Raw genomic sequence first — 20,410 nt, 5'->3', positions numbered from 1 at the left:
TTATTGTTGCAATGTAGCGATGAAATGCTCGAAGTTGTCACCGATCCTAACAATCTAATCTAAAATTTTCCCACTACACCCTTCTAGAAAGAAGGAAAGGTGTGGGAACTCTTTTATTACAAAAATTCTTTACTAAAAACCTCTCAGGTCTCGAGTTGTTCTCGGCCAAAAAAAAATTAAAAAACGTATTTGTCCGGATTGTTGGCACAAACAGACCTGCTTTTTGTCGAGTGTTGTGGTGCTTGATAATATTTTTAAAATTAGGGACCGTAAAGTTCCTTTCCCCTGCTTTTAAATAAAATGCACACCTAATATCTTTTCGCCGTTTAGCTAAACTCTCGATCCCTGTATTTGCTCTTATCTGACATGTAGATAACAATAACATCTGACATGACATAACAATAACATATTCGTGCAATAAAAGTGTAAGTTAAAGTAAATTTAGGTTCATATCGAGCCTGTCCTATGAAATTTTAGCAATAAGGTTAATTAAAAAATGTAACCGACATTAATTCTTTGTGAAAACCTTTTCGTCAAAAATGGTCGAACTTGGCCCGCTTACAGTTGTATATAACCTTTTAGTAGCGGAATAACGATTTCAACTGCGCTTTCAACCACTATTTCTATAGCGGAGATAATTCTGTCTTATCTGTTTTATCACAATCCGATGGTTAAAACCAAGAGAAACCAACTCTAAATCGATAAAATCAGTCTCCAGTTCAAAGGCAATTTATGCTACATGGACAACAGAGGAAAAAAAATAACTCTTTTGAAAGCAGCTAGTACATCTATTCGGAAATGTTTTTAAATTTTTTGCATTGGTAGCCATACCTGCCAACTCTCACGCAATCACCCCAAAGAAAAAATGAAAATGCGTGAGATTTTTGCCCTAATTTCCACACTTTTATATATAATATCATTGATACATCAATTGCCCCAAAACCAAATCTCACGCATTGCCCCACTTTTGGGTTGGCAGGTCTGTTGGTAGCATAGCAAAATACTTTATGCTCAATAGCTTTTTCAAAAGTTGATATAATGCCCTACCACAAAAATAGTGAAAAAATTAAAACAAAAGTCAATCTTTTCAATGATATACAGCCCCCCATTGGGGGCTGTATATCATTGATCTTTTTTACAAAAATTAATTTTCGGTAATGATAAAGTTTAGCATTACAATGGTTGCTAAGCATTGTTATTTGTGCACCTACTTTATGCAAGTAATGCCATTTATAGGTAGATCAATTTCATTGTCTTTAAATTTCTGCATCAGGTTTATTTGGTAACAATGGATTAACACAATTATCAGTATGGATCAATGAGCAAATTACATATGTTTACACTAAACTGAGAACTGCACTCGCCAAGTGCTGTCTGGCAGTTCTGTCGCTATGCAACTCTCCAAAACTTCTAAGCCTGATTGACAGATTGAAAATACATTAAAAAAGGTTTATGGTACTTCAATTAAATCAAAACCCACTATGCTCAGCAACTCTGTGGTATTATGTAGTAGTAGCAGCAGTTATCGCTACTGGCTATTACTGCCCACTCATATCTCTCCTTTGTCAATCTAAACACAGTAATTACCCTTATCCCTTCAGTTCTGGTTAAGTTCAGATAAGAAAGATATTGCCGACCTATATTCAGTCCCTTGTGAATGGATGACATGGAGACATAAACAAGGCCGTAATATTATCATATCTAATGCGAAGAGGATACAAGAGAGAAGAGCACCAGTAAGCACTATTAAGTAGTAAAAATACATTTTGATTTACTTTTATTTAGGCTTGTATAAGGTCTTCCTCAGCTTTCTTTGATATTCACATGCCATGGCTTGTGTTCTCATTTTTACATGACAGTTACAGGTATTCAACTCATTTTAACTCAGCTGATATGAACAAACTGCATACAACCTGCATACAACCTGCATACAACCTGCATACAACATGCATGCATCCTGCATACAACCTGCATACAATCTGCATACAACCTGCATACAACCTGCATATATCCTGCATACAGCCTGCATACAGCCTGCATACAGTAATTTTTCTGTTTGAAATGAAATTGTTGCCAATAAAGTGGTATTTGCTATCTAGTCATGTATTTGCATAGATTTATTGAAAATGATTATACTTGCATATTACGTAAAGTTGAATATAAATAGGTCTATATACAGCATGTTGTATATCTCCTATCTCAACAGACTTGCCAATGGCTGCCAGCTAATGGTTAACTATTATATGGCATACGATTCTAGTATCGCCCTCCACCTGCATGTTTAATTGAAAAACTGCTCAATTTGTTTTACTTTATGCCAAGTAACAATGTAAGTTTAACAATGCAATAGATCATCTAACAGTTAGTCATGTTGGTTGAACCTAAACTATGCAGAGGTCTATTTCTCTTTTCACAGCATCTAAAATGCTCTAGTCAGCGAAGTCAGCGAATAAGATGTCTAGTGATAGTGGCTCAGTCAGAAATGTTGCCCCACCTGGTTGGCTTTTGGCTGGACAAGCTTTCTTTGCTGGATGGATAGCTGGTGGGTATACCTGTATTATTGTTGCTACAAAATTCTTACTCTTTGCTGAAGGCAGTTTTAAAAATAAGCTAGTTTTAACGACTTGATATTATTTTGTAGTTTTGCTGCTAAAGTCAGTACCTAATGTAGTTTCACTGCTAAAGTCAGTACCTAATGTAATTTCACTGCTAAAGTCAGAACCTAATGTAGTTTCACTGCTAAAGTCAGTACCTAATGTAATTTTACTGCTAAAGTCAGTACCTAATGAAGTTTCACTGCTAAAGCCAATACCTAATGTAGTTTCACTGCTAAAGTCAGTACCTAATGTAGTTTCACTGCTAAAGTCAGTACCTAATGTAGTTTCACTGCTAAAGTCAGTACCTACTGTAGTTTCACTGCTAAAGTCAGTACCTAATGTAGTTTCACTGCTAAAGTCAGTACCTAATGTAGTTTCACTGCTAAAGTCAGTACCTAATGTAGTTTCACTGCTAAAGTCAGTAGCTAATACATTGTCATTGAAAAGTTTCACTTTCAGCAATATCATGTAGGCACCTATGTAGATAGAAATGAGTTTTTGCTCAAAGCTCTGCAAGTAATGCGGTGTCAAAAAATAATGGCCTCATTTTAGACAAGAAAGGGGCCATTGATATTATTGACCTGAGTAACTCACCTGAGGTCTCTCTGGCTAAACTGAAACATGAGTCTCTGAGATATGACGGAACTATTTGAATGCTGCATAAAAAAAAATTACACCAAATTCTCTTTAAACTTTCTGTATAAAACTTATATAATATTTTTAGTTAATCTCAGCTTGTGTTCATTGTAGGAGGAGCTGGTGTTTTGGCGGGACACCCTTTGGATACCGTGAAAACCCTGCAACAAACTCAAACAGTACGTCTGCAGATAATATCCATAGTTTACGTTTGAATTATACGGAAATTACATTATTATTGTAAATATTATAAAAAGACAAGGTAAAACTTTTAGTTTTGACATGCATTGGTATAATTATTGTTATTATTATCATTAGCGTTGGTACTAATATTGTTGTTGGTACTTTGACAGTCCACTTTGACATTTACTCATGCAACCTTTGACAATACTCATGTTCATGTCTAACAGTGAGCAAGGGGAAATGTTTTTATGTCGGACTACTAGGCTGAATGCCAGAATTTTGAATCCGGCATGATGCAATATTTTCTCCTTAAACCATAGCTGTGGACAGACTAGTACGCTGACAGTCTCGCGCGCTATGAAAGTTCATCATAAGTAATAACTCTGTGAACATATTATTATTCTTAGCTGTGGGAATATGATCGAGCGATGTAGATGGAGGTGTGCTTGACTGCAAGTTCAATTCCTTTGCTAGGCAATCTTTTCTCCAAAGCTCGTAGCGGTGCTTTGAACAGATGGACAGACAGACATGGCTCTTATTCTAATTAACGACTAGATGAATGCCCGAGAAATAAAAAGTTTTTTTTCCAGAAAATTAATTTTTATTTAACATATATGACATTTATCAATCTAATTTATAAATCAAGGTGTTTATTACGGTATGTGCCCAACCAATGCATCATTAAAATATTTGAAAATTTAAAAAATAGTAAAAACACAAAATGCTAAAAACCATTTTTACTGCTTGTTTTTTGCATTGGTTGAAGATTTAAAATATCTTATAAACAGTGGTAGGTAATGTAGTTGCCATCAGCTAAGTTTCCTGACTCCATTCCACAAACTACTTCTGCTCAGGGAAGTTACGTGTAGATGAGTTGTCCATCTAGTTTTTGATCAACACCCAATGCACCCAAAACAATCGTTCTTTGGCAGGCTTTTTCAGAGCATGCAGCACCTGCTCAAAGAGATTGACAGCCATGGTCTCGCGAACCAATCTATTCTATTCATTTCAATAAAACTCTAAGACGTTAAGACCGGGAGTGTTTTTGTGTGAGCCACATCAGCAAAGATACCATCTTAGAGATTCTATTCCTGGTATCTCACCAGTGTGCTATGGAGTTCAGTAGCCTATGGTTTCCGTTAGATAGACTTTATAGGTTTCTGTACGGATAGACAAAAGTGGCTGTTAGCTAGGAAGATGCAGGTGGTGAAAGACATGGTTGTACCAGTCCGGAGTGAGACCGAAAGTGGAAAGACTTGCTGTTTGGACTCACTTCTGCCTCAGCCGCCTTCCAGAGGCTGATGGAGCAGGTGCTGTATGGCCTTTATTGGTGGATGCTGCTACTCTTCCTAGATAAAATCATGATCATTGCACCAGATTTTGATTCACACCTGCACCAATTAGACGTGTTCCATTGGCTGAAGGAGGTCGGACTCAAGCCACCCAAATGCAAGCTTTGCCAGTCACAAGTGCGCTACCTGAACTATGTGGTAAGTGAAGAAGGGGTGGCTACTAAGCCTGGACAACAAGGCGGTCTGGAAATGGCAGACCCCACGAGGACCAGAGAGTGGCAGGGTTTTTTTAGCATGTTTGGATGCTATCATCAGTACATGTTGAGCTTTGCTGCCATGGCATGGTCTTTGCAAAAGTTGACAGAAAAAAGAAAAAAGTGGAGATGGAGTAAGGAGGATCAGGCTGCCTCTAATGCATTAAAAGAATGCATCTCTTCTGCACCCATCTTGGCATATCCCAATCTGAGTCACTTGCGTATTTTAGATATGGATGCAAGTGAGTGTGGTGTATGTGCCAGTACCGTTCAATGTCCAGGACAAAACAGGAAAGGTGATTGTCTACTTCAGCAAGACCAGTTGTGCGTCTGTTAAAAAAACTACTGCATCAAACGGAAAGAGCTGCTAGCGGTAGTAAAAGGTGCAAAGCCCTTCCGACTGTATCTATATGTTGGCAGTTTTTGCTTCAAACTGATGTGCTTCACTTGGCTGGCTGTGCAGGTGAAAGAAACAGGCCAATCAGGTGACACATGGTACGAGATCCTGGTAGAGTTCCAAAATATGCTGAAACATTGGCTCGGGTTACACCATAGAAATCCTGATAGGCTGAGCCGGCAGACCTGCAAAGACTGCCTGCACTGTGAGCTCATTAAGCTAAAGGATGGTAGACTCATAAGGAACTTGCAATTGAAGGCCAGCCCTTGTCATGCAGGCTTAAGAAAAACCCAACAGCAATGTCAGGGCTGTCCAGAACCGTACACGGGACAGCCGGTCACTTGAGTTAACCGCTTCGCTCAAGGTGGTAGCCGAGGAAAGGGGGTTGACCCAAGGCCAACTGAGGCCACTCTGGAAATTTGTAACCTGGCTCGAGTAAAGACTCAAGGTGACATTGGTAAAAAACTGGGACAGATACAACCCGTCAGCTGAAGACCCGTAGCTACCATGTACCTAACACTCTCTTATGGAAAGAGGAGTTGACCAAAAAACAACTGAAGCTGGGGGGTCAAAAGCTCCTGTAATTGCGCAAAATTTTGCCATTCCTCCAAATACAACCGGATGGAGTGTTGGAAGCCCAGACTTCACCTTAAGACTTGCCCGGGTAGTGTATAGTCTGTTACCCAGCTGTCAGAGAAACCACTGTGCGGCAAACACACATTTTGGCCCAATCTGGGGTCAACAGAATGACCAGCCACCTCTGCCTGACCTGGTACTGTCCAGGACTGATAGTGACAATGAGGAGACTGGTCAAAAGTTGCACGGTTTGACAAGCCGCGAAGCAGTGGGACAAAGACAGCCGGAAGCATGCAGAGGTTTTGTGGGGCTACTGCGAACAACACCAAAGGGTGACAAGTAGATACTAGTATTAATCGACAACTTCATCCTATAGCAGGATGCTTTGGCTGTCCCAAATGCCACAGCACCAGTGGTAGTTAGCACTCTGGATGAAAGAGTCTTTTACTACTTGGGATTGCCATAACAAATTCACATGGACCAAGGGGTGCAGTTTGAGAGTCAACTAATGATTGAGCTGTGTCAACTCTGGCAAGTGGAGAAGTCACACACCAACTCATACCACCCCCCAGGCTAATAGAGTAATAAAGCACAACAGTTGGCAACTGAGTGACTCAGTTAGAGCACTGCTGCTAAACAGGGCCCAAGAGACATGGGGTGTGCTGCTCCCCCAGCTGAGGAGGGCATACTGGGGTACGCCACATTCAACCACTGGAAGATGACCAACATGCTAATGCTCAGACAAAAGCTGCATTTGTCAGAGCAGCTGGAGTGCAATCCTCTACCCACTGAGTCCTAGCCAACACATATGTGGTGGAGCTACCCAAAAGGCTCAAAGGAGTGCATGCCACTCTTCGCCAGGCGCAGATAGAGAATACACAGAAGGACCGAGAGAAGCACTCCTCTATGTCTCTAGAGACTAGGTCTGAAAAGTAAACAAGCGAGGAAAGCGGGGAGATAATTCAAGCAAACCAATTTTGTTGGGCTATACTAGGTCATAAAGGTCTGGCCTAACCACATATATCTGGTAAAGTGACAGAAGCAATCCTCTATTTAAAGCGAAGCCTGGCTGAAACCTCACCATGCCTGCCCAAGGAAGTTGGAATGAACTCAATCCACCGTAGAGCCTCAAAGAGGCCCTATCATGAAATAAGCTAAGCCAGGCAAAAACAGCCAGAAGAAATGATGGAGTTGACCACTCCAAAACCAGATGCTCTGAAGCCATGGTAGCTGAGACACAGCATACAAGCGCCTCCTCCCGAGCCTGAAAAAATAAACACTAATGAAGAAGATCTCGGCATTCCAGGACAACCATTTTAGCCCCAAGGAGTAGAAAAACCAGCTCTAGTAGTCACTTGGCACAATCCTCAAATGGTTCAGACAACCAGATAGCAGGATATGTACGGCGAGTAAGAGTGCTTCAATTTAATACCAGCCGATCCTATATGTATGTCTGATGAGATAGTACAAGTTAAAGCTAGCATTGAAGTGGCCAATTCCAATTTAAAGCGCTAGTGTACAAGTGCAGCACTAGACCTTTCTTGCTATTACTCTAAAGAGCTGATCACAGCCCTCCTGCCTTATCACGGTAGAACCTCAACAAGGTGAGCTACATAACTCTTGTGAAAATTTTTTTAACCAGCTAGTGCCCTTCGAGGCAAGTGAGAAAGAGCAGCTAAAGGGCCTCTTAACCTCAGATGAGGAGCCTGTAGCTGAGTGTGAGAGCATGAATCCGATAGACTCAAACAAGACAGTGGTGTCATCCACTGATGAGAAAACTGGAGATGTAGAGTACCTTGACCAAGCTGTTTCTGTAAGCCATCCGGTTTCTGGAACAGGATGGCTCATGCCGAATCGCACTTGGTTGGCCCTTAGACTTCCAACACGAGCTGACCTAAGCAGACTGCTATGGAGCTGACCTAAGCAGACTGCTATGGAGCTGACCTAAGCAGACTGCTATGGAGCTGACCTAAGCAGACTGCTATGGAGCTGACCTAAGCAAACTGCTATGGAACTGACCTAAGCAGACTGCTATAAAGCTGACTTAAGCAAACTGCTATGGAACTGACCTAAGCAGACTGCTATAAAGCTGACCTAAGCAGACTGCTATAGAGCTGACCTAAGCAGACTGCTATAGAGCTGACCTAAGCAAACTGCTATGGAGCTGACCTAAGCAGACTGCTATGGAGCTGACCTAAGCAGACTGCTATGGAGCTGATCTAAGCAGACTGCTATGGAACTGACCTAAGCAGACTGCTATGGAGCTGACCTAAGCAGACTGCTATGGAACTGACCTAAGCAGACTGCTATGGAGCTGGCCTAAGCAGACTGCTATAGAGCTGACCTAAGCAGACTGCTATGGAACTGACCTAAGCAGACTGCTATGGAGCTGGCCTAAGCAGACTGCTATGGAGCTGACCTAAGCAGACTGCTATGGAACTGACCTAAGCAGACTGCTATGGAGCTGACCTAAGCAGACTGCTATGGAGCTGACCTAAGCAGACTGCTATAGAGCTGACCTAAGCAGACTGCTGTGGAGCTGACCTAAGCAGACTGCTATGGAGCTGACCTAAGGAAACTGCTATGGAGCCATACAAAGATGAAGCCATACAAAGAAAAAGACTAAGAAGAGTTGTCAGCAGTTCAGCTTGAGTGAATTTTTTTCCTTGGGTTTCATTAAAGTTCTGAGTCATTGGAGAAGGTGAAGAAGGCTCTGCTCTGCTCCGTTTTTGGGTTGTTCAGGTTAATATGGAGACTGAGTTGAAGGAGCCAACCACCAACAAACTGTCCACTGCCACTAAGTCACCCCCGCTTCAACTCACATGGATTCAGGAGCCACCGGGCAAGAAAGCAATTATCAATACCAAACGCTACATAACACTGGACATGCGAGACATTGTGAAAGTCACTTTAAAGGTCAAGCCAAACACTTGCGGTCTCTGTAGCTTTGTCACAAGTGTCAGAAAAATCAACAGCATGCCTTATAGCATTTCACCATGTTTGTGCCATTGGCAGCATATGTTGCGAGACCGGGTCATGTGGCATCGAGAGGCACACGAACATGACCAATATGGGAACATGATTTATCATGTTGACAGGGCAAAATGGTTTTCTTCTCTAAAGGCTTGCAAATAGCCAAAGAGCCTATCTATAAAGCCATGCAATCTCTCCACGACACCGGCTCGTGAAATTGATGAGGCACAATAAGTAAGGCTAATCAGCAATGACAGACATGAGCTTCTAGGGAAAAAAGCAAAAAAAACAAAGCCGGTCAACACTCCAATCAACCAGGAACTGGGTTAGCTCCAAACAGATGCTTCACTGCCGATCCTGCAGCTCAGACAAGAGCAGGCTACAACTACACCAGTAGCCTCATCCATCTTGCCATCAACACCAGGCCCTTCTCAAAATAATCTTGCCCAGATTTTGGGGTGCCAGCCCCTTGTTATATGACTGGAAAAAAAAAGAAGTCCCAGCATTCGTCGGAAGACAGCATGTACGAGGACAAGGTGTCCATGACCATAGCCGACCTAATGCATATTTGAAGGCTCAATTGAGAGAACAGAGATGTTGCTGAGCTAGAGCTCCAGCATATAGCATCTGATCGCTTTCCAGGCTGTATATTATAGAAATCCGTGACCTTTAATGGGGAGAATGTGAACGACCCGACCCAAACTTTCATGGCCCAAAAGCGAGGAAAGATGTTACGGCCAGCCAGCCATGCCGAAGTCAGGATGACAGCTCGGCTTCACCCACATGAGAGAAACTCGAACCAGCTCGGCTCGATCTTGGCCTCACCTCGGCTGAAAGCATGACCGGCTGGCCATTAGACGATAAAAAAAACCGGGCCAACCACCCAGCTGGCTAATGAGAGACCGAACTGTTGTCGAGCCAGCAATTGAATGAACCGACCTGCTATCGAGCTGGCAATGAACCCCTGGCCTGACCTGTTACCGAGACAACAATCCTGAAAAGGAAGCAGAGCTGGCCTGTAGCAATAATAACAATGGAACACAATGAACAGAGAACAGCAGAACACAATAAAGCCTCCTTTCATGTCGTTGTTTGCTGCGCATGCATTTACTGAAATTGTTAATATATTTGAGCAAAATATATAAAGCCTTATATACTCCAACTGGTTTGTTTCTTTGAGTAGCAGTATTGGGTCATACCAAATCCTTACACGCATCAGCTTTTTTTCGCAGCTTCTCTCAAGCTGAAGTTGTTGGCAGTTATTAATTCAATGGCACATTGTTATTTTGTAGTAACATTCTTATTTCCTCTCCTAGTTTTTTTGTAGGTTTAAGCCATGCTTTATTTAAAATCATAAATATACAAATTGATAACAACATTAGTAGAAAAGCTTTTAGCATAGTTTTACAAGCTTGACAAAAACCATACCAGTTTTAAGTGGTATATATCAAAGTGCTAGTTGAAACAGCACTTTAATTTGCGTCACCAATGCTGTCTCAACTAGCCCCATAGTATTTGTTAGTATACATGTATACTGTAGATAAAAGCTTTGTTGAGATTTTTTACTATAAATAGAGACCCTGGTAAGAGTTCTTACTATAGATAAGCTCTTGTAGAGATTTCTTACTAAAGATAAAGGATTTAGGATTCAGGAGCCTTGGTGAGATTTTTTAGTATTTATAGAGCCTTGGGAAGATTTCTTACTAAAGATAGAGACCTTGGTGAGATATCTCTTATAGCTTTATAGATGGTTGCTGATGAGTAGGTGGAGGAATAATTTTTCCTACAGCCAATGCACAATAACAATATGAACAACAACCATAACAAAGTTTTTCCTTTCTTCCAGTTTCATCAGGCAAAGATCAGTTTCTACTTGAATGTTTTTGTCTGACAGCCATTATCTTTGCTAGTTCAATCTCCTTAATTAACCAAGTCAGATTACACAATATACAATGCACCTGAAAATGAAAAACATACATACTATGAAAAATACCTTCAGCCAAATGCTGTGATACAGTACCTAGCTATAATAATAGCTGTGATACAGTACCTAGCTACCTAGCTATAATAATAACAGTGCTTATGGTGAAGCAATAGCTAGCTTGTCACCATATTAACATAGAAGTGTGATCTTTGTAGAAATCACGGACCTCTATAGGAAGTCTGTCTTTATTGAAATCTGTTTGGACTGAACATGGAGCTGTAAGTAAAATATTTCACTTTGCTTCATTTTCACACCCTTTTATGCTTGCTCATTATATAAATAAAGTATTACATAATACCACTATGATGCAGTCATGACGCCTTAGTTTAATTTTTTAGTACTTTAGTACAGTGGCTTACTTTAGAATCATAGTACTTTGACAATATAGCGCTATGGCACTATAGTAATATGGCACTATAGTATTATGGTAATATATTAATATGGTATTATAGTAATATGGTATTATAGTAATATGTTACTGTAGCAATATGGTACTAGGGGGTATATAGTAATATGGCATTATAAAAATATGGTACTATAGTAATATGGTATCATAGTAATATGGTACTATAGTAATATGGTACTATAGTAATATGGTACTATAGTAATATGGTACTATAGTAACATGGTACTATACTGATATGGTACTATTATAGTAATATGGTATTATAGTAATAGGGTAATATGGCACTATAGTAATATGGCACTATAGTAATATGTTACTATAGCAATATGGTACTATAGTAATATGGCACTATAGTAATATGTTACTATAGTAATATGGCATTATAGTAATATGTTACTATAGTAATTTGGTCTTATAATAGTATTACGTGTGCTTGGGATAATATCATACTGTGACACCATGCCACTAAAGTACATTAACAGTAAAGTACAGGTTAACATTTACTATACTACGTTATAGTAAATGTTAACCTACGATGTTATAGTACTGTATTGCTATTGTTAGTACCACAGTGTATTGTTAGTACCACAGTGTATTGTATCTATAGTACTTGAATAATATTATATTATAGCATTATAGTATTGCAGTACTACAGTATCATACTATTAATAATTAACAGAGAGTTAAATGTGATACATGTTACTAAGCAACTGTTAGTTGTGGTTAGTTACAGAAATAAGTTATGTGAACTTGGTCAGACCTAGAGTCACCATTATATATAAAATGCTCTACTTGTAGCGGGGCTTCTATAAAGGTCTGACCTACCCTTTGGTCACATACGGGGCTGTCAATGCAGCGTTCTTCGCTGCCGTGCAATACAGTCAAAAAACAACTTTCTTTCAGGTCAGTCAGCATTAATGTTTGATAATACACGATGGATTATATATGAGCAAATAGTGTCAATCTCTATAAGGCTACACAAGGCCTGTAGAGCCTGTTCATATGGCTAATGATTTTTTTACTATGGATTGGAATTGGCATCGCTACACTCAGTTTTTGCTGATCTGCGTAGCAGTGCTGTTAAACTAATTGGTCACTCACATAAATGTTCAATTAGCTGCCTTTTGATTGCGTGTTTTTGCAAAGTTTTACCATGCCCATTGACCCATGTCATTCGACCCATGGCCTTTGACCCATGTCATTCAACCCATGCCCTTTGACCCATGTCATTCGACCCATGGCCTTTGACCCATGTCATTCGACCTATGCCCTTTGACCCATGTCATTCGACCCATGCCCTTTGACCCATGTCATTCGACCCATACCCTTTGACCCATGTCATTCGACCTATGCCCTTTGACCCATGTCATTCGACCCATGCCCTTTGACCCATGTCATTCGACCCATACCCTTTGACCCATGTCATTCAACTATCATCCCTGTCATCCTGCCTTTGACCCATGTCATTCGACCCATGGCCTTTGACCCATGTCATTCGACCCATGCCCTTTGACAAGTTTTTTGCTTTAGGAATCAAAAGAATCAGAATCGGAAGAATTAAACGCTGCACTTGAATATCTGTCTTTGAAGCATATTTATTTGCAATGGTTATTAAATATACTGATTTGACATCTTTACACATTTCTTTTGCTGGCAAAACACTAGCCAAAGCGTTAGACTTGCATTCCAGCGTGTGTATACTGTTTAGAAAATAAAAACCGAAAAAATGGTAAAATGGTTGAACACCGGTTGTGTTTAATCTATTAGACTTTCAAGACTTCTGCATAAGATTGATTACGTCACAGACAGAATGTTTGCGGATGAACTATAACTCTAATTGAATCTTGTAAACAGGTATAACCAATAGATAAGTCATGTTTGTAGATGGACACATAGGCTAAATGTTGCAGGGGCTTGGGAGCAGATTCCAAATTTGGCACAGTTTTGCAGAAAAGTATTACTTGTAGCTGTGTCTTATAGACAAATATTACCTGTAGCTATGTCTTATAGACAAGTATTACCTGTAGTTATGTCTTATAGACAAGTATTACCTGTAGCTATGTCTTATAGACTAGTATTACCTGTAGCTATATCTTATAGGCAAGCATTACCTGTAGCTGTGTCTTATAGACAAGTATCACCTGTAGCTATGTCTTATAGACAAGTATTACCTGTAGCTGTGTCTTATAGACAAGTATTACCTGTAGCTATGCTTTATAGACAAGTATTACCTGTAGCTATATCTTATAGACTAGTATTACCTGTAGCTGTGTCTTATAGACTAGTATTACCTGTAGCTGTGTCTTATAGACAAGTATTACCTGTTGCTATGTCTTATAGACAAGTATTACCTGTTGCTATGTCTTATAGACAAGTATTACCTGTAGCTATGTCTTATAGACTAGTATTACCTGTAGCTATATCTTATAGACAAGCATTTCCACATAGCCAAACATGACAGCAATTGAAATTTGATGTAGTTTAACAAAACTAGAAAAAACGCATGTCTGCTATGAAATCAATCGATCAGATATTTATTATTGCACTTAAAAGTGCATTTAGATTCGCAACAAAATTTACATTACAGTTATTTGGTATCAAAAGGTTCACCATGTCTTATTGTGCTGTGTTGTAGGTGCAACATATGTGGAAATGTGATTACAAGCTTTCAAAAGCATTACAAGCTTATTAAAAACTCATAATTATCTCCTATGTTAAAAATTATCTCTTTATATTAGCGGTTATCTTTTTATGTTGGTAGTTTTCTCTCTATGTTGGTAGTTATCTCTTTATGTTGGTAGTTATCTCTTTATGTTGGTAGTTATCTCTTTATGTTGGTAGTTATGTCTCTATATTGGTAGTTATCTCTTTATGTTGGTAGTTATCTCTTTATGTTGGTAGTTATGTCTCTATATTGTTAGTTATCTCTTTATGTTGGTAGTTATCACTTTATGTTGGTAGTTATCTCTCTATGTTGGTAGTTATCTCTCTATATTGGTAGTTATCTCTTTATGTTGGTAGTTATCTCTTTATGTTGGTAGTTATCTCTTTATGTTGGTAGTTATCTCTTTATGTTGGTAGTTACCTCTTTATGTTGGCAGTTATATTTTTATGTTGGTAGTTATCTCTCTATGTTGGTAGTTATCTCTTTATGTTGGTAGTTATCTTTTTATGTTAGTAGTTATCTCTCTATGTTGGTAGTTATCTCTCTATGTTGGTAGTTATCTCTCTATGTTGGTAGTTATCTCTTCATGCTCTATAATTTATAAAAAGCATTTCTTGAGGTATTAAAATTATTTAAAAATACTGAAAATACTGCTCTGCATCTTGTAGAATATTTGGCAATTGCTAGTTACAAAGTCTTGATGCAAATATTTTACATAGAGATTTTAAAAATTAGTCTAATGCCTTTAAACTATAATAAAGCACCTTTTCGACTAAAAGAACTTTACAGTGTTCTTTGCGACTGCAAAAAAGTTCAGCTATTTTTTTTACTTTTAGCCAGCAACAAATCATCAGACAAAAACTCAAAAATATGTGCTTTTGCAGTTAACCGGTCATTCACATCATTTTTCAGCGCTTCTGGGCAAACCTTTGAAGTCTCCGGAAGGTTGCTGACTGCTGCTGGTTTGATTTTAGAGTAAAGCTGATGAGAACGGAAAGTTCAACTATTACCATCTATTTCTTCTTGGAAGCATCGGAGGGCTAGCTCAGGTACCAGTCGTAAGCCCAACTGAACTGGTGAAAATAAAGCTGCAAGACCAGATAAGTAAGCTTGTAAAAATTTGTTGGACAATGATACTTTAGCCCATGTTAACTGCATTTGGTTCTTGAACAGGAAATTGTCTTCTCTTACTGGTCATTAGCAATGTATACTTACAACGGACTGTCTCAGATTGGAAGCGACAAAATCGTATTCTAATTATTAGATAAAAACAAAATAATTTAATATATAGGCCTACTTTGCGTTTAGAACGAAAGTTATAAAAGAAAATGCATACTTGTGTATATCGCAAAATGGCAGAATGCTTAACAAGAGAAAACAACTTCTTTTAACAGTTGCACACGGTGCATCACTAAATTATAATAGCATATACATGTATCATATGTCAGATACAGGGAGGAGGGCATACTCTGGATCTATAGACTGTACAATAAAACTATGGAAAAAAGATGGTACTGCATACTTTCTTCGTGGACTATCAGCCTGCACAGCTCGCGATGTCTATGCATGGGGCTTTTACTGGCTCATATTTGAAACAGTCAGAGTAAGTTTAAATTGATAAATGAATGTTTCATTGCTGACATCTAATAACATACACATTGTTATCATAGAGCAATATTTAAAGAATCAGGACAAGGCTTATTCATTCATGTAGTTTATAGGAACTAGTTAGCGCCATAGTTGATGTTTAAGTAAAGTCATACATCCCCCTCTCATAGCCTTGTAACCAGAAAGTATGTTTAGTTTTTAGTTTTTACCACACAACTAATCATAATTTATGAGAACAAAGACCATCATTATTTTAACCCATTACGCATCCTTCTAAAAGCTGAAAATACATTATACCAAGTTGCCTAGTTGTATTTTTTAAAAATAAATAAAAAATTACAACAATATTTAAAAGCTGCATGTTTTTTAGAAGAGTATTTTATGTAGAAATTAGATGAAAGCATGAAGCTGGTAGCACTTTTGATTCCTTAACACAGCTTAAGATTAATATTGCGGTAGACTTATTATTATGTGCCTGAGTTTCCTATGAAGATAAGCCTTTACAAATATTAGAGCCGAGTTGTCGGGCTACCCTTGCAAGTGGGCTTACGGTGCATGATAAATTAGTAACTGTTTTTGTTTTCAGAAGAAAATGATTGACCAAGACTTCCATTATGTAGTATCAGAGCTGGTTGCTGGTGGACTGGCAGGATTCTTTTCTTGGGCTTCAGCGACGCCTCTCGATGTAGTGAAAAGTAGAATGCAAGCGAGTGAGACCAAACTGAGATTCAGTCATGCTGTAAATGCATTGTATGCTGAGGAAGGTGTGAGCTCGTGTAATCTTTTTACTAAATAAGATTTCCATTTCTATTTTTTATTTAAAAAAAATTCTTTTTTAATATTTTGGCATTCAAATAAATGAACTTATAGAACTTTTAGAATCATTTTCAAAGACATCAGCAACAGGTACTTGTTGATAAACTGATAAATGCTTTTTAATCTCTTTTGACATCAATAAGAAACTTCGCTGGACTCAGATTTTTTACACCAGCTGCTGAAGGATTTCTAAAATTCTATAGTCCATATCATCAACAATATTATTACCATATTCATTACATCATATTCATTACTGTTGTTATCATCTTCAGCCTTATTATTATCATATTCATTACTGTTGTTATCATCTTCAGCATTATTATTATCATATTCATTACTGTTGTTATCATCTTCAGCATTATTATAATCATATTCTTAAGATAAAGTAAGGTAAGATAATAACTGCTTGTTAATACATGTAGATTTACTGATTTTCACTGTGTTTAGGGCTGAAAGCTTTCACAAGAGGAATGCTGGTTTCATCTATTCGAGGAATTCCTTCTAATTCTGTCACCCTGTTTGGATTCTCTCAGATGATGAGATGGTGCAACGCTGCCAATGAGTCATGCTATGGCGATTAGCAGCATGTAACTTCCTAAAATAGTCCTAGTAATAAGCAGTTATGAATACATTGTTTACCTACTAAGTGACAGAAATTTTGATCTGCTCTAATTTATGTTATTACTCATAACATAGCAGGCTACTTATGCTCACTCGCTGGTCGGCTGGCATGCATATGTTTATTTATCATAGCGTTATATGTTCTTTATAATACACTGTAAATGATGTGGTGACAACTCCGATTGCATATGTTTATTCACCATAGCGTTATATGTTCTTTATAACGCACTGTAAATGATGTGGTGACAACTCCGATTGCATATGTTTATTCATCATAGCGTTATATGTTCTTTATAACGCACTGTAAATGATGTGGTGACAACTCCGATTTGTAAAAGTTGTTTCATAGGTCAGCCATTTTTAAAGGCTCATTTCAAAAGCAGCTATTAATTATTTACTCAAACCCATTTATTATTAATTCATTGTCATAATAAAACACTTGCTTTGTAAATCATAATGATTTCCATTAAAATCAGTTGGATGTACTGAATGTCCTTGCCTTGGTTTGATTGCGCACACATTTAGGTTTGTCTTTCCTCTAACGATGTCTACTTTGTAGTGAGTAATTAGAATTGTGAAGTTGTCTCTCTTTTAAACTTTAAATCTATAAATATTGAATGAAAAGTAACGATCAGCCATCCATTACAGTATATTCTGCCAATGCGTTAAGGTTTTTCATAGACTTAGTTCATCTCACAAAATGTCTCGCTTTTTAGGCGACTAAATACAACATCGATATTCATTCCATTTGATTGCATTTTCGGCGCTGTTAACATAGCCACATATTATTGATAAATTCCAGGTTGTACTCTGTGAATGGCTGCTACCAAAAGTGAACAAACATCGTTAGTAATATTTCACCAGTTTTGTGTCAGCGACGGGGACAAAGCTGCTTCCACAACAGTTTTTCAATTTACAACATACCTTGTTGACGTCGAAGAAACTTCTGTTAATCATTTTTGTGTTAAGGTACCTTAAGGGAGACATTATATTTTTTTAAAACTACTAAAATGCTTTCCCACTACTTCAAAACTTGTCATTGCTTGAATTTCAAACTTGGTCTCACTGGCTATTTCACAAACCAATGTAAAAAGCTTTCACTTGTTAAACACTTTTGTTTCTATTGATGGATATTGATCCAAGGTAGTCAAGTAGGTGAAAGGAAGTTTCGTTGTTTGTTAAGAGCAAACAATTATACATTTGACCAGCTACACAGCTCCCTGCGAAGCACACAAGATCAATCTTGTCATTGTTCTGTTACGCTTTAGGAATAGTTAATTACTGTGTTTGCTTTGTCACAGGCGTATCCTCAGATGTTTGCTTAACAGAACAAAGAGCAAACCCCTAAAAGAATGTTAAGAAATTACTCTACAATATTGAACTTTGTATGAGAGTATTTTACTGTAAATATGCAAATTTAGGCTGGGGTTAAAAGAAGACAAGGAAGGTGGTTGAAGGAAGACATAAATGAGTTCATTAAGGTCATAATTCTAACTAAATTACAAGGTTTCATAGCGTTGAGGGATTCATTAGCCTTCTATCATAATAAATGCTACTTTTAGCAAAAGCACCAAAGTAATCCAAAAGTTGTAAACACTCCAAGCGAAAAGAACCCTCACCACACTTTGACCACTCTCTGACCACACAGTAGTAAAGCCCTTGCCTGTTACCCAAGTAGACATATTACACTCCAACTGCTCATAATAATTCTGTTTAAATGTTCCACAGTTTATTTCTATTCCATGGACGTTTTTTTATTCATCACCAAGCGTAAGAATACACATAACGTAATCTTTAGCACGGTATAATCAGAGCCATATATGTCTGTTTGTCCAAAGCTACATTTTGAGGTTGTAAAAACGAATTTTATTGAGAGGAAAACAAACTTGCGAGATTCAGCTTTGTGATCCGGAATGGTAACATCAGTTAGCGGCATTAATCAGTGCCAAACCATTACATTGAAGGTTATTCTTCATAACTTATCAGCTCAGCTGATAGTCTCTGACAGTAGACGAGACTCAGAGTACTAGTTGACTATAATAGTAGCTATACATCATGGTCTCATGCATTGAAGATGTCTTTGGTGTAACCCAGCGAAGATGTCTTTGGTGTAGCCCAGTGAAGATGTCTTTGGTGTAACCCAGTGAAGATGACTTTGGTGTAACCCAGTGAAGATGTCTTTGGTGTAGCCCACCAACGATGTCTTGGCATAAATTTGATGATGTCACTCTGAACATTTTGCTCGATTTTCTAGAATTGAAACGTGAAACTCTCTAACTTCCAATGACTCGTTACAAATAATTTTTGTACCCCTAATGTACTGCCTAACTATTTAAGCCTATTTCCATATTTACTCCCTAACTATCCAAGCGTATTCTCATTGTAATATTGTATTGTAAAATTACAATTTAATTTGACACCAAAAATCATGAACCAAATTGAAATTATAATCATGACTTGGCACTAGGTTGTATCATTGAATAAGATTCTTTCAGTAAGTTGTATCACCCTATCAGATTTTTCCAGCAAGTTGTATCAATCAATGAGTTTCTTCCAATAGGTTGTATCACCTGATGATATTTTTCCAGTATGTTGTATCGTCCAACGAAATTGTTCCAGTAAGTTAAACCCATCAATGAGGTTTTTCATGAACTGTTAAATTAAGTATCAGGAAAAGATTTCTGAATGAATACCAAACTAAATATATAATTCATGGCATGTTCAACATGGCAGGCATGTAATGAATATTTTTGTGTTGACATCTTTCGCCAAGCACTTTCGCAATTTTTTATTTTTTGCCCTAGCAGGTTCAAACTCATAGCCAATGGCGGTCGACCTGAACAACCCTCTATTACCCCAAACAAGAAGTAGTTCCTTGTAGTCACTCGGAATAAAGTGGCTATCTTGTTCCTGGCCAGTATCACTATGTCTTGCACTATCTAAACCTTGCTGAGCAACAGCCATGGTGTCTGTGGCCGGACATCGACAGTGACCACGAGCTGCTGGAACTTTATAGTGCACTGGTGAACTTTATAGTGCATTGGAGAACTTTATAGGGCACTGGTGAACTTTATAATGCACTGGTGTGCCACCAAGAAATGCATCTCTAAGATGGCATCCTTGCTGATGTGGCTGGCCACAAAGACCTCTTGGTCTTTACAGGCAGACGCATGACTCCATAGAATGGAAGCTGGGTTTCATTGGCCATGAGACCGTGGCTCTCACTTTTTTTGAGCAAGTTTCTCACACCCGAAGGAGCTTATCAAACACTTGTTTGCTTAGCAGGCTCGTATTAATTTAAAGAAGAAGTTCATAGTAATCAACCAGGAACTAGGTGGGCAGCCCTTTCAACTTCCTGAGGAGAAAGTAAATGGTAGAGTAGAACTGGTCCCAAGCCTGTGT

The 20,410-nt window shown here is 38.4% G+C and overlaps 1 protein-coding gene across 1 annotated transcript; it reads left to right on the top strand.

Moving 5' to 3' along the window:
• Positions 1-1,587: 1,587 nt before the first annotated feature.
• On the top strand, positions 1,588-17,453 carry LOC137396682 (solute carrier family 25 member 45-like). Its single transcript, XM_068082997.1, has 9 exons — positions 1,588-1,736; positions 2,417-2,542; positions 3,348-3,412; positions 11,048-11,110; positions 12,097-12,201; positions 14,938-15,067; positions 15,412-15,566; positions 16,158-16,335; positions 16,835-17,453. The coding sequence occupies exons 2-9, from the start codon at positions 2,455-2,457 to the stop codon at positions 16,966-16,968; spliced, it is 918 nt and encodes a 305-aa protein (XP_067939098.1). The 5' UTR covers positions 1,588-1,736; positions 2,417-2,454; the 3' UTR covers positions 16,969-17,453.
• The last annotated feature ends 2,957 nt before the right edge of the window (positions 17,454-20,410 follow it).

This window comes from Watersipora subatra, chromosome 5 (genome assembly GCF_963576615.1).
Source record: "Watersipora subatra chromosome 5, tzWatSuba1.1, whole genome shotgun sequence".
Classification (NCBI taxonomy): domain Eukaryota; kingdom Metazoa; phylum Bryozoa; class Gymnolaemata; order Cheilostomatida; family Watersiporidae; genus Watersipora; species Watersipora subatra.
This window is presented reverse-complemented; position numbering and strand designations above follow the sequence as displayed.

Excerpts from the sequence above, each read along its gene's own strand:
- LOC137396682 (XM_068082997.1), top strand. The coding sequence starts at position 2,455 with ATGTCTAGTGATAGTGGCTCAGTCAGAAATGTTGCCCCACCTGGTTGG. Across the intron at positions 2,543-3,347 it reads CTTTGCTGGATGGATAGCTG|GAGGAGCTGGTGTTTTGGCG; the intron begins GTGGGTATACCT and ends TGTTCATTGTAG. Across the intron at positions 11,111-12,096 it reads TTTGGACTGAACATGGAGCT|CGGGGCTTCTATAAAGGTCT; the intron begins GTAAGTAAAATA and ends CTCTACTTGTAG.